The 13,498-nt window shown below is 46.4% G+C and overlaps 4 protein-coding genes across 4 annotated transcripts; 1 reads left to right on the top strand and 3 right to left on the bottom strand.

Moving 5' to 3' along the window:
* The first annotated feature begins 368 nt into the window (after positions 1-368).
* LOC108703785 (histone H3) lies at positions 369-842 on the top strand. The gene has a single exon (XM_018240103.1). It carries the CDS (start codon positions 384-386, stop codon positions 792-794), a length of 411 nt encoding a protein of 136 aa, XP_018095592.1. The 5' UTR covers positions 369-383; the 3' UTR covers positions 795-842.
* Positions 843-6,626: 5,784 nt separating this feature from the next.
* LOC108703804 (histone H4) lies at positions 6,627-7,072 on the bottom strand. The gene has a single exon (XM_018240120.2). It carries the CDS (start codon positions 6,987-6,989, stop codon positions 6,678-6,680), a length of 312 nt encoding a protein of 103 aa, XP_018095609.2. The 5' UTR covers positions 6,990-7,072; the 3' UTR covers positions 6,627-6,677.
* A 309-nt stretch (positions 7,073-7,381) lies between these two features.
* On the bottom strand, positions 7,382-9,389 carry LOC121398067 (histone H3-like). The gene has a single exon (XM_041576617.1). It carries the CDS (start codon positions 8,745-8,747, stop codon positions 8,337-8,339), a length of 411 nt encoding a protein of 136 aa, XP_041432551.1. The 5' UTR covers positions 8,748-9,389; the 3' UTR covers positions 7,382-8,336.
* Positions 9,390-9,625: 236 nt separating this feature from the next.
* LOC108703840 (histone H1B) lies at positions 9,626-10,665 on the bottom strand. Its single transcript, XM_018240148.2, has one exon. The coding sequence runs from the start codon at positions 10,332-10,334 to the stop codon at positions 9,675-9,677; it is 660 nt and encodes a 219-aa protein (XP_018095637.2). The 5' UTR covers positions 10,335-10,665; the 3' UTR covers positions 9,626-9,674.
* Between the last annotated feature and the right edge of the window lie 2,833 nt (positions 10,666-13,498).

Below are 13,498 nucleotides of genomic sequence, written 5' to 3'. Positions count from 1 at the left end.
TCGTTATTCCGGTATTTCCCCGAAGAGCCTTTGTCTCTCTCAGATTCAGGCAAAGACTCAGTTTTCCGGACTCTTGTTCAGAAGCATTTTATATAATGGGGAGAGAACTGACCCCCCTCCTATTGTCTAGAACTGTGTTTAGAAACAAGCGCATTGCCTTCCTGTGTGACCGGCAAGTAGATGGCACAGAAGTTAGTTAATAACGTCTAAAGTGCAGAGGATGGATCTATTTAAATTAGCCAATGACAGAGACGTATTTACGCGGTATTCTATTAATTGACGCTGATTCGTTAGAAAGGTAGAGGCATGTGTAAAATCAGCCAATCACTTTGAGCTCTCTCCTATATAATTCGGGTTTGCCGGCTTTTATTCACTTACGGAAGATGGCTCGTACCAAGCAGACTGCCCGTAAATCTACCGGAGGGAAGGCTCCCCGCAAGCAGCTGGCCACCAAGGCAGCCAGGAAGAGCGCTCCTGCTACCGGCGGAGTCAAGAAACCTCACCGTTACCGGCCCGGCACAGTCGCTCTCCGCGAGATCCGCCGCTACCAGAAATCCACCGAGCTGCTCATCCGCAAACTGCCTTTCCAGCGCCTGGTCCGGGAGATCGCTCAGGACTTCAAGACCGACCTGCGCTTCCAGAGCTCAGCCGTCATGGCTCTGCAGGAGGCCAGCGAGGCTTATCTGGTCGCTCTCTTTGAGGACACCAACCTGTGCGCCATCCACGCCAAGAGGGTCACCATCATGCCCAAGGACATCCAGCTGGCCCGCAGGATCCGAGGCGAGAGGGCTTAGATCACTCGTCCCAGCAGCACAACTCAAAGGCTCTTTTCAGAGCCACCACATCCTCAGTCAAATCAGCTGAATTTCCTTTATTTGCGTGGTGCCCTAATGTTCATGGCTATTCTCTGAAATCTCCTCTTCTCGATTCGGTGTTTCTACCATTAGCCGGTGATGCAGCGAATAAGGCCAAAGCACATCACCAGTGCTCCTGTTTTGCAGCTGATAAAGATTTTTCACTACATAAGTAAGTCATATGTAAAAACCATGATACCAGGATTAATTGTAAAGTTATAAAAGTATTTATACATTTTTTTTTAATAGACCACTTTTTCAAAGCATTTCTGAGCGACACCTAATGTTCTCTGTGTTAAAATTACCAACGTGGCTCGTTAAGCAAAACGCAATTATTCCCTGAGCGTGTCGTGGGAAGCGACTCTATAGCAGATCCTTATAAAGTGTCTCCCACTTGAAATTGGACTCGGGTCACGCGATGATACTGCGGAGGCTCCAGTTGTGTCAGTGCAGAATTATCCGAGAGGAGTAACGTGAGCTCAGAAAACAGAAAATCAATACATACTTACCGAGATTTTCGTTTCCTGTACTGGAACATGGCAGTGGGCACTGTAGGGTTAATCCCTCCTGTCGCAGACGGAACAGGAACTTCCTAATGAATAAATTAACCTCCCTTCCCCCGCGCCGCCATCTTTTGATTTCTTGACTCCCCCAAAACGAGGGTTGGGAAGCTTTGCCCACTGCCATGTTCCAGTACAGGAAACGAAAATCTCGGTAAGTATGTATTGATTTTCTGTTTTCCTGTTACTTACACATGGCAGTGGGCACTGTAGGGACATACAGAAGCAGACAATACATGGGTGGGTTATGCCAAAGAAAATTTAATTATTTAGAGCACAGTTAAGAACTGCAGAGCCAAATTAGAAAGACTCTTCGAGTAAATATCAAATTTGTAGTGTTTGATAAAGGTGTCCCACGAACTCCATACTGCTGCTTTGCAGATGTCTTCTGAAGTTACCTGGGCCCGGAGTGCCCAGGATGCAGCTGTACCTCTGGTTGAGTGTGCCTTAAGCTGAGAGGGTACTGTGTGGGACTGGTGTGAATATGCCATTCTGATGCATTCCTTTATCCAGTTAGACACCGTTTTTTTGGTAGGTTGATTACCTAGTCTTGTACCCTTGAGTAATGATTAGCAACGAGTTCGTTTTCCTGATTTCCTTGGTTCTTCCAAGGCAGATTTTGAGGCATCTGACAATATCTAGAGAATGCCACTTCTCCTCTTCCAAGGAACTAGGGTTCTCAAAAAAGGTAGGTAGTATAATGTCTTGAGACATGTGAAACTTTGACACCACTTTTGGTGTAAATTCATCCAAAGTTCTTAATATCACTTTATCATTATAAAAAGTGATTTTGTCTGGTTCTGCTGATATAGCGTGAATTTCGCTCACTCTTCTGGCAGATGTTATGGCAAGAAGAAACGCCAGCTTAATGTTAACCATTTTAAGAGGTACCTTGTCCAGAGGTTCGAAAGGAGTCTCTGTTAGAGCTTTCAGGACCAGACTTAAATCCCATGGGGGAACTTTGGTTTTAGATAAGGGTCTCGTTCTTTTTAGGGCTTGAACAAACCTTTTGATTAGTGATCTGGAACTCCAGTTTATGCCTGAGAAATGCGAAATGGCCGTAATCTGGCCTTTGAGGGTCGAATTGCTCAATTTTAATTCCACTCCACTTTGTAAGAATTCCACTATTTGTAATTCAGAGTTCTGTGTGGGGAGTGTATTCCTGGTGGAACACCATTCTGAGAATTTTTCCCAGGTCTTGTAATATTTTTCAGAGTTTTTTGGCCGCTAGCAAGGTGGTGATTGAGCCTTCTGAAAGGCCCAGGGATCTCAGTTTCTCACTTTCAAACGCCAAGCCGTTAGAGCGAGTTTTTCTGGATAGGGATGAACCCGTGTCTGCTGAGTGAGGAGATCCTTTCTTCCTGGCAGTTTCCAGAAATTCCCTTTGGCCAGTCTGAGAAGTTGAGGGAACCACACTCGTCTTGGCCACCAGGGAGCAATCAGGATTACATTGGCTTGATCTTCCAGTATTTTCCTGATAACTTTCGGGATCAGTACTATTGGAGGGAATATGTACAACGGTCCCCAGTTCCAGGTTATTGAGAAAGCATCCGTCAAGGTGGCCTCTGGATCTTGTTTCCAAGAGCAAAATGTTTGCATTTTCTTGTTGAACCTGGACGCCATCAAGTCCATCTTGAAAGGACCCCATTTCTTCCAAATTGTTCTGAAAACTTGGTTGTTTAGTTCCCATTCTCCTTCCATTGGGGGAGATCTGCTTAATTTGTCTGCAATCTCGTTGTTTTTCCCCGGGATATGGATTGCTTTCAGAGACAGTAAATTCTTTTCTACCCATGTAAGTATGGTCATGGTCAGGGATAAGAGGCTCCAGCATTTTGTTCCTCCTTGTTTCATGAGGTATCTGACCGCTGTTGTATTGTCTGATTTGATCAGAACTGCCTTCAATGATATTAGAGGAGTGAAGGCTAAGAGACTCAGGTGGATTGCTTTTAACTCCCGCCAGTTGGATGATTTCTGACTCTCTTCTTTGTTCCACCAACCTTGTACTTTGTGTTCCCCCAGGTGGGCTCCCCATCCTGTACTGCTGGCATCTGTGGTAATTGTGATCCCATAATCTACCAAGAGGGGCATGGGGACTGACAGGTTCTCTGCTTGCGTCCACCAAGTTAGACTCTTCAATGTTTCTTTCCCCAAATAGATGAGTTGATCCTGCTCTTGCTTTCTGTTCCATTGGGACAGGAAATCGAACTGGAGAATCCTGGAGTGTAGCTGTGACCATTTGACACAGTCTATTGTGGAGATCATTTTCCCTAGTAACTTCGGAAGGCTCAAGAGCATCTTTTTGGTATCCAAAATCGTGCCCAAATATTCCAGTCTCTGACTGGGGATGAGCATGGACTTTTCCTCGTTTATTTTCCAACCTAACTGTTCCAGGTAGCTTTGTACTATTGTTAGATGAGTCTTCAAAGTTGCCACCGTCTGTGCTTTGAGAAGGATGTCGTCTAAATAGGCATAAATTTGGATTCCCTTGAGCCTCAGGTTTTCTAGTACTGGGGCTAGGATTTTTGTGAAAATCCTTGGAGCGGTTGCCAGCCCGAAAGGCATTGCTGCATATTGATAATGTTCTCCAAGAATTTTGAACCTTAGGAATCTTCTGTGAGCTTTCCAAATGGGTATGTGTAAATAGGTGTCCCTTAGATCCAGCTTGACCATCTAATCTCCTTTGGATAGGGCTGCAGTGATTGATCTTAGGGTTTCCATTCTGAATGTAGGAATCTTCAGGTTTTTGGTGAGGTTTTTTAAGTTTAAAATAACTCTGTATTCCCCATTTACCTTTCTTCGTAGGAAAAGATGGGAGTAGATTCCCTTGAATCTTTGATCTGGGTGGACTTTTGAGATCACTTTGTTCCGCCATAAGTCTCCTATTATGAGTCGGAGATGTTTTGTGGCTTCTTTTGTTCTTGGTCTGTCTGATGAGATGAAAGAGTTGTGGGGTTTCCTTACAAATTCCATTTGATATCCTTTTGATACGACCTCCACCGCCCATTTGTCTCTTATGTTTTGAGCCCAAACTGTCTTGAAACTGTTCAATCTTCCTCCTAGATAAGACAGCTGGACTCTCGCACCTTCATGCTTTTTTGTCTGTTTTGGGCTCTCTTTTGTAACCCTGTGATTGGAAATTTTGGCTTCTGGATTTCCATTGCTTAGGGTTGTACTTTCCTGGTCTATATTGCCTTGCATCTCGAAAGGAGTTATGCTGATTTTTGTAGTTGAACCTTTTATCTCTTCTTTCTTGAGGTAGGAATGCAGATTTTCCAGCTGAGGCTTTAGAGATGATTTGATCCAAACTGGTTCCAAACAATAAGTCTCCCTTGAACGGTAAAGAGCACAAGTTGTGCTTTGATTGGGAATCTGCGTTCCAATGCCTCAGCCAGAGGGATCTTCTTGCCGCCACCGCGAGACCCATTGATCTGGCTGCCAATTTGACATTACTGAGTGAGGCTTCCGCAGAATAATCATTGCCTATTTTGATATCATGGAGCATTTCCAGAAGTTTGCCATCAAGACAGGGACAGAAAGATCCATTTTCCAGCTCATTTATCCAGATTTTATTGGCTCTGGTTGTTGTAGTATTAGCTACCTCAGCCTTGCAAATAGCCCCCGTCAAGAGGTATAATTTCTTTAAAGTGGCGTCTTGCCTTCGTTCCATTGTGTCTTTGAGGGATACTCCCTCATCTACAGGTAATGTGGTTCTTCCCATGTTTTCGCGTCTTCCTCCGAGAAAGGAAACTTTTTTTTAATTTTTTTGGAAAAGGTAATTTTCTTATCAGGTGTTTCCCACTCAGTTTCCATTGTTTTCTTAATAACCTCGTGCAGAGGAAATAAATGGTTTTTCTTCGCTGATGATTTAAACATTTTGTCACCTTTATTAGTTATAGATTCATCTCTTAGGTCTAGTGTCTTTCTAATTGCTTTGATTAGGGGCTCCACCATCTCTGGTGATATGTCTGATTCCTCTTCTGAGTCTGACTCCAAAATTTCACCTTCAGATACTGGGGAGATCGTTTCTCTAGGTCTGATACTTATGCTTTCATTTGTGCTATGTTGTTCTGCATTAAGGTTACTTAAGACTTTGTCCGTGACTTGTGAAACCATATTGGACATGGAATTGTTAAATGAATCTTTCATCCACTCCATTAGGTCCGAGAACTGTTTGGAGTTGACCCCCGCAGCCTCTTCCAGGCACTTTTTGCATAATCTTTAGTCTGGCAATGCTGCATGTCCACATGAGGAGCATTCATTTCTACTGGATTTCCTCCTTTGATCTTCCCTGATTGGAGAACTTCTGTAGAAAGGATAGTTTTATTAAGAATCTAGCACATCTCTTTAGTATTTGTGATTTTTTTAACAAACCAAATACACTCACCCCCTTGAGCCTGAATATGAGCGTCTAGAACTCATCACACCAGTCCCCTGTTGAAACAATAATTGTACTGGTGCTTAACCTTATCCTGTCCGTCATGAGGCTAATGCGTATAGTATAAGGGTGTCTACTTACAGTTAGTACACCTAATATCACTTGTGGCACAATCCGACTGTTTGGCAGCTTCACAATGTCCTGGTAAGGGGAGATAGAGACGCAGTATTTCTATTACACATACAGCAGCGTCTAATCCTTTTGGCGCGTTTGCTTTTGAATTTTTCGCGCCTGCGCATTACCTTTCTGCAGGTTGCGGTCATTCAGCGGTTTATTGCGCATGCGCCGATAACCGGCATTGCGACTTACTACACTGATCGGCAACGGATGGCCAAGGACTCGCCAGTCCCCCCAGAAACGCACACAAGCACAAAGGCTCGGTCCTGGAGCTTCAGCGCAGGAGATGTTTACCACGCTGGCACTTGTTGGGGGAGTGCAGGAAGAAAAAAGATGGCGGCGCAGGGGAAGGGAGGTTAATTTATTCATTAGGAAGTTCCTGTTCCGTCTGCGACAGGAGGGATTAACCCTACAGTGCCCACTGCCATGTGTAAGTAACAGGAAACTCATCCCATAAGCATAAATGTGTGACGGGAATGAGCTGCTCCTAATACAGTGGACACGGGAAATGCAATGTTTCCGAAATGAGGCACAAAGGAAGGGTCAGCGAGCGCAGGAGGTGGGGGATAAGCACCTGCCACACTATTCTATAAATCTGTGTACATCAAACAGAAGAGAGAATCCATACGAAGCAGTAAAAGCTCTGTGAGTGAGAGTGTGGGCGGCTCTGAAAAGAGCCTTTGGGTATAAGATTAGTGGGAAGGAAGAGGTTTATCCGCCGAAGCCGTATAGAGTGCGGCCCTGGCGCTTGAGAGCGTACACCACATCCATGGCGGTAACGGTCTTCCTCTTGGCGTGCTCGGTGTAGGTGACGGCGTCCCGGATGACATTCTCCAGGAAAACCTTGAGGACCCCACGAGTCTCCTCATAGATGGGGCCAGAGATGCGCTTGACTCCCCCTCTCCGTGCCAGGCGGCGGATGGCGGGCTTGGTGATGCCCTGGATGTTGTCCCTGAGCACCTTCCTGTGCCGCTTGGCGCCTCCTTTCCCCAGTCCTTTTCCTCCTTTGCCGCGGCCGGACATTCTCTCTTCAGCTCCTGAAACACAATGTAACGTATCAGGGCCGCTCCTCCTCTTTATATGCAGCGGGAGAGGACCTGACAGAGAACTCACTCCATAGAGGCGGAGTTTAGATGCACCGCCCAGAAGCGTTAGTCTCACATTTCACATTCAAATGCGCCGCCGAAATAGTCGCTCTGAGGAACTGAACTGAATCCAAATTCTTTGTTACAGAAACGGTGGAGAGTGAAGAGGGAATTATTCACTCGCTGAGTCAGTCGCTTTACGGACGTTCCAGTTTATTTCTGTATAAAGATTATTTTAAATCGATTAGTAAAATAGAGATTCATTGGGCCCAGCCCAATCCAGTCCCCATTGTCATTGGTTGTGTAAGAAATGCCGTAACTCTGATTGGGTCGTATCACTCAATGACTTTATTGGACGTTATTGGGTCAAGTATATGAAAGGCTAAAATGTGGCTTATTATTATCCAACAGGAGAAATAGAAGCTTCGCTGTTATCCGGCGCGTTCGTTCAGCCCCTGGAATCAGCATTAGACCCCCCCCCCCCCAGACTGAAAAGAGAAGCACAAACCGCCCGCAGTCTCTGTGGTGAAACGATAAGACCATATTGCAGGATCTACAGAGTGAGAGGCGCTGGCATAGAACGGGTTACATTAAAAGATAAAGGAAACAGTAGCCCCTCCCAGTGATCCAGTTCAGCAGGAGTTGGGGCACAGATCTCTCCCTATTGTTCTACACGGGAACCTTTACTGGATGCACCGCGCTCATCCTGCCACGTGGCGGCGCTCTTTCCATACATTTCTGTATTTTCTGAGCAGAGACTCGCCTGGTTCAGCCGGTAACATAATGTAACACAGAAGCAGCGCAGACACATTTAATTCTCTCTCCTTGTTTATTTATACACCGGGGCTGGTGGGAGTAGAATCAAGCTTATCACGGAGGAAAAGACTGTTACAATGTCGTAAAAGCAACTTGGCCGGCAGGAAAATCCAGGGAGAATATGAAGCCTCGGGATGTTCAGTAGAAAAGACAAATATTGACTTAATTCCCCGTGAGATGAAGCCTCAACGCTCAGTAGGTTCCTCGGTTAGAAGTGGATCCGAAGATCCGAAGCTCCGCTGCGGGGTTTCTCCCGGCCTCTGATTTAGCTGCTCCCAACGTGACCGGAGACACAGCGAGACATTTCTACTGAACTCCCCATGAGATTATTACTTACCCGACCCCTCCCCACACAATAACATCCCATAATGAAAATATTCCCCCCAAAACAAGGTCCGTTCAGCTCATTTGACTGAGGATGTGGTGGCTCTGAAAAGAGCCTTTGAGTTGTGCTGCTGGGACGAGTGATCTAAGCCCTCTCGCCTCGGATCCTGCGGGCCAGCTGGATGTCCTTGGGCATGATGGTGACCCTCTTGGCGTGGATGGCGCACAGGTTGGTGTCCTCAAAGAGAGCGACCAGATAAGCCTCGCTGGCCTCCTGCAGAGCCATAACGGCCGAGCTCTGGAAGCGCAGGTCGGTTTTGAAGTCCTGAGCGATCTCCCGGACCAGGCGCTGGAAAGGCAGTTTGCGGATGAGCAGCTCGGTGGATTTCTGGTAGCGGCGGATCTCGCGGAGAGCGACTGTGCCGGGCCGGTAACGGTGAGGTTTCTTGACTCCGCCGGTAGCAGGAGCGCTCTTCCTGGCTGCCTTGGTGGCCAGCTGCTTGCGGGGAGCCTTCCCTCCGGTGGATTTACGGGCTGTCTGCTTGGTACGAGCCATCTTCTGTAAGAGAATAAAAGTACTATGAAAAAAGCCGGCAAACCCGAATTATATAGGAGAGAGCTCAAAGTGATTGGCTGATTTTACAAACGCCTCTACCTTTCCAACGAATCAGCGTCAATTAATAGAATACCGCGTAAATACGTCTCTGTCATTGGCTAATTTAAATAGATCCATCCTCTGCACTTTAGACGTTATTAACTAACTTCTGTGCCATCTACTTGCCGGTCACACAGGAAGGCAATGCGCTTGTTTCTAAACACAGTTCTAGACAATAGGAGGGAGGTCAGTTCTCTCCCCATTATATAAAATGCTTCTGAACAAGAGTCCGGAAAACTGAGTCTTTGCCTGAATCTGAGAGAGACAAAGGCTCTTCGGGGAAATACCGGAATAACGAATATTCTGCAGTCGGTGGAGATTTCTTTATTAGTTGTCGGGTTCCTACAGACACTTTTGCTCACGTGCCTAATCCGATCCAGAATCACCCCAGTAACGCTTCTCACTGATGCGGGAAATATATGAATATATATAATATTTAGCCCGTGTGTGAATGAGGGAATGAGCCTCAGTGATTGGGCGACACCTAGTGGTGGTGGTTTAGAATTTTACAAAACGGGCAGATTCAAGACAAGGAGACAAAAAAAAAAAAAAACCGCGGTTTCCTCATTAGGACCTGAAATCCTTTTATATAAAAGCCCACATAGAATTCCTCCCGAGTAAAGAATAAACCCGAAGTGTCGGGCTACTGTGAGTTTATAGTGTCAATCAGATTGTATGGGAATAGAGTCGGGTAGTGATTATCATGAGGCGAAACAAAGAACACGGGCCCTTATAATCCGTGTCATGTACAGGTATCGGCTCTTTAGCTGGAGGAGGTGGTGGCTCTGAAAAGAGCCTTTGGTGCAATGCGCGGGCCCTGGGGCCACATCACTTCTTAGGAGCGGCCTTCTTTGCTTTAGCCGCTGCTTTGGGTTTGGCCGCCTTGGGCTTCGTAGCTTTAGGCTTGCTGGGCTTCTTAGTCGGGCTCTTGGCAGCTTTGGGCTTGGCGGCCTTTTTAGCCGGACTCTTAGTCGCCTTCTTGGCTTTGGCAGCTGTGGGCTTCTTGGGGCTTTTGGCGCCCGCCGCTTTCTTCACCTTCTTGGGACTCTTTGCAGAGACCTTCTTGGGCTTTTTTGGGGACTTGGGCGCCTTCTTTGCCACTTTCTTGGCTTTGGGCGGTGCGGGCTTCTTCTTGGCCACCGCCTTGTCCTTCCCCTCCAGCTGCTTCTTGTTGAGCTTGAAGGATCCGGAGGCTCCGGTGCCTTTGACTTGGGTGAGAGTCCCCTTAGTGACCAAGGCCTTGAGAGCCAGCTTGAGGCGGCTGTTGTTCTTGTCCACATCGTAGCCTCCGGCAGCCAGAGCCTTCTTGAGAGCGGCCAGGGACACCCCGCTGCGCTCCTTAGAGGCGGACACGGCTTTCACTAGGAGGTCGGACGCGCTGGGACCGGAGGGTTTCTTGGCTTTAGCCGCTGCCTTCTTGGGCTGCTGTATCTTCTTGGCTTTAGCGGCGGGTTCAGCCGGGGGAGGAGCAGGAGCGGTCTCGGCCATTCTAAGATCTAAACTCGCACTTAAAACAAAAGTGTAATAAAATATTTCGCTTTGCTCTGCCGCGTCCTCCTTATATACACATCTCCTGTGCCCTGATTGGTCACATGTCGGTATATAATTTCCTTTCTATTGGCTGATTCTTATTTCCCCGCCCCTTCACTCTGTCTCTAATCTCTAACCTGTAGCTCGGAGGTGCCTGTGTTTCCCGAGGCTGAATATTGGGATATTTCTATTGGCCCCAGTATGTGGGCGTGTTTGTGCTGCTGATTCTCATTCTATTGGCTGCTGCATATATTGCCCAGAGCAGCTCCTGGGAAGTCACTCCCGCTCTCCGGAAAGGCTCCGCTTCATTTCTCTCCCTGACATTTGTGCCAATTGTTGGGGTTCATTACAAAATCCTTCCCCTCCCGCTGTTCCCCCAGAGAAATAAGGGAGCCCCGGGTATAATATGGGCAGGTGAGTGAGAGGAGGGAGTGTGGGGGTCGCAGACCCAGGCAAGTAACACAGTACAGGGGAGACTTTGTTGGGGGAGTTTGGCTGCAGCACTTAGGGAGGGGTCAGTGAGTGAATTGGGTTCAGTTATTGGTTCCATTCTAAAGACTGATCACTTACTGACCCCCCCCCATCATCATGGGCACAGGGAGAAGGGGACAGGGGAATTAGACTCAAAGACACAAAGCTATTAGCCCAATAAGCCCAGCAAAAATCTCATTACACTTTACAAATACACAGACCTCTTTTATTATTTTTGGATATTAAGTGCCAAGAGCAGCTCCTTCAATATGACTTGGCTTTTGTGTCTGGAGGTTCAGACTGGTTGGCAGGGCCGGGCAAACCACTCACCCTAGGCAACCCCACGTGCAAGAGCAATTGTGCCATAACAGAGGGGGAGGATAATGAAGGTGAAGGAGGCAGCTGCAAGTGTCAGAAGGGAGGTAGGAAGGGGCGAGTGAAAGAGGAGGGAGGCAAGGACGGCAGAGGGGAGCGAATCTGAACTAGGGGTGATCAGAAGACCCTTGAACAGACACCTGACCAACACCCCCACATAATTGCCCCCTAGACAGGTGCCTCTTGTGCCGCAGCCTACCCCTAGTTCCAATTCTGCTGGTTGGCAAGTCGGGGGGGGGTCAGGGGAAGCCGCAGCAAAATGTTGATAACTAATAAATGTGAAGTCCATTCACTGGGCACGTCACCAGCACAGACTATGACCAAGCAGTGAGCACGGGAGGAGACATACAAGGATAAAACTACACAGGAGCAGTGATGGGTGAATACATTTGGCAGGCATGGATTTACAGAGGATAATTTGCTGTGTCTAAAAATATTGTCGTGTGTCAAAATTATTTTGACACCCATTGACTTCAATGCTCTTCGCAAATTTTTCACCATTTCGCTTTTTTTTTGCCGTTTCGCCCATCACTGCACAGGAGATTTTTATCAGAATTAGTTACAGTTTGGACTAAAGTGTGTCTAACTGCCTTAATAAGATCTGATCGATAAATCAACTTTCTTTCTCCTCATGCGAAGATGAGTTTGAGTCAATCACTTCAATTTGGAAAGCATGTGGGTCTGCAGGCACCTAACTTTCAGAACTCTTTGCCTCTTCAATTCCTAAGGCTACTACCTGCATAATCCAGGCTAATAAGTCTACCTGAGAAGCATCCTTAGATGTAGAAGGGGTCTCCTGAGAGGATACACGCTCCTGCGCAGGTGTTATATCAGAATCCCCTTCTAATATCTCCACAGTACAGTCACTGTATATTCTCTTGTGTGTAATGTAGGCTTTTTGCAGTCTTTAATAGGTGAAGTAAGCCTAGAGTGACAAACATAAAAACACAAATACCCAGTAGCTCTGAACCCACCAAGGTAGCAGCTTTCTCAGCAACCTGATTCATATGGAAGAGGCATCTATGTGGGTGCAAGGGCAAAACTGCACCCGTTTGCTGGCTAGACAAAGATGCCCACCTATGATGTCACATCCATGCGCCACAAAGAACGCAATCTCCCCAGGTTTTATAGGGACCCACTACTGAGAAGGCGCTATGGCGATCACAATGGAGCGGCTTCAGGTGGATAAAGTGCATGAAGAAACTGGGCCTGGAATCTGGTCCAAAAGAACCAGTAGCGTATACCAATCTCTGGTCCAGCCAGAACATAAGGAAAAAAGAGGGTGAGGGTGGGAAAGGGGTGGGTATTTGTAAGAGAGCGTGTTAACTCTACTGTGTCCTACTGGTGCAGGGATTAAACCCAAATTGTTATGCTGCCAGGGGATAGCCAGAAAAATCTGATCCCCCTATAGTTAGAATCAGTGGCGTAACTAGTGCACAGCAAATTAGATTTAAGGCCCCCAACAAATCCAAAGGTTACCTTTTTTTACCAATATATGTGAAAATTGCTTCTTACTCAGGACCCCCTATACTTCCTAGCCCCCCCCCCTGCAGTCGCAGGGTCTGCTTCCTCTGTAGTTACACTACTGGCTGGAATGGAAAGTCGGATCTGATGGAAATGCTGAGTCTTCAAAATTTTATCTGAAACATCACAAAAAACAACTTTTAAAGTAGGGATACACCGAATCCACTATTTGAGATTCTGCCGAATCCCCAAATCCTTCATGAAAGATTTGTCAGAATACCGAACTGAATCCAAATCCTAATATGCATATGCAAATTAGGGTCAGGAAGGGAAAAAGGGGAAAAAACGTTTTTAAATCCTTGTTTTGTGACAAAAACTGTGCCTTATTTGCATTTGCAAATTAGGATTTAAATTCAGTTCGGCCAGGCACATGGATTAGACGGAATCCTGCTGAGAAAGGCAGAATCCTGGTGGAATCCCGGTTTTGGTGCCTCCTTATTTTAAAGGCACATTCCTTCTATTTTTAGAGGTGTCTAACACAATAGGAAATGATGGTTTTGACACTGCTGTCCCAGATAAAAGGCTGAACTTGCTTGACATGTCTGATGCTTATGAAATACAAATGTTTGGGTGCTAGAGCAGTGCAAAATGCTAAAAGAATAACAGAATTCACAGAATTAAAGAAAATATATTTATTTAGTTAATGCCTTTAAGAATGGCTTGGATGATTTTTTGGACAGACTTAATATCAAAGGCTATTGTGATACGAAGCTCTATAGTTAGTATAGATATGGGTATATAGAATTTAGTTA

Source organism: Xenopus laevis, chromosome 9_10L (assembly GCF_017654675.1).
Source record: "Xenopus laevis strain J_2021 chromosome 9_10L, Xenopus_laevis_v10.1, whole genome shotgun sequence".
Lineage (NCBI taxonomy): Eukaryota > Metazoa > Chordata > Amphibia > Anura > Pipidae > Xenopus > Xenopus laevis.
This window is presented reverse-complemented; position numbering and strand designations above follow the sequence as displayed.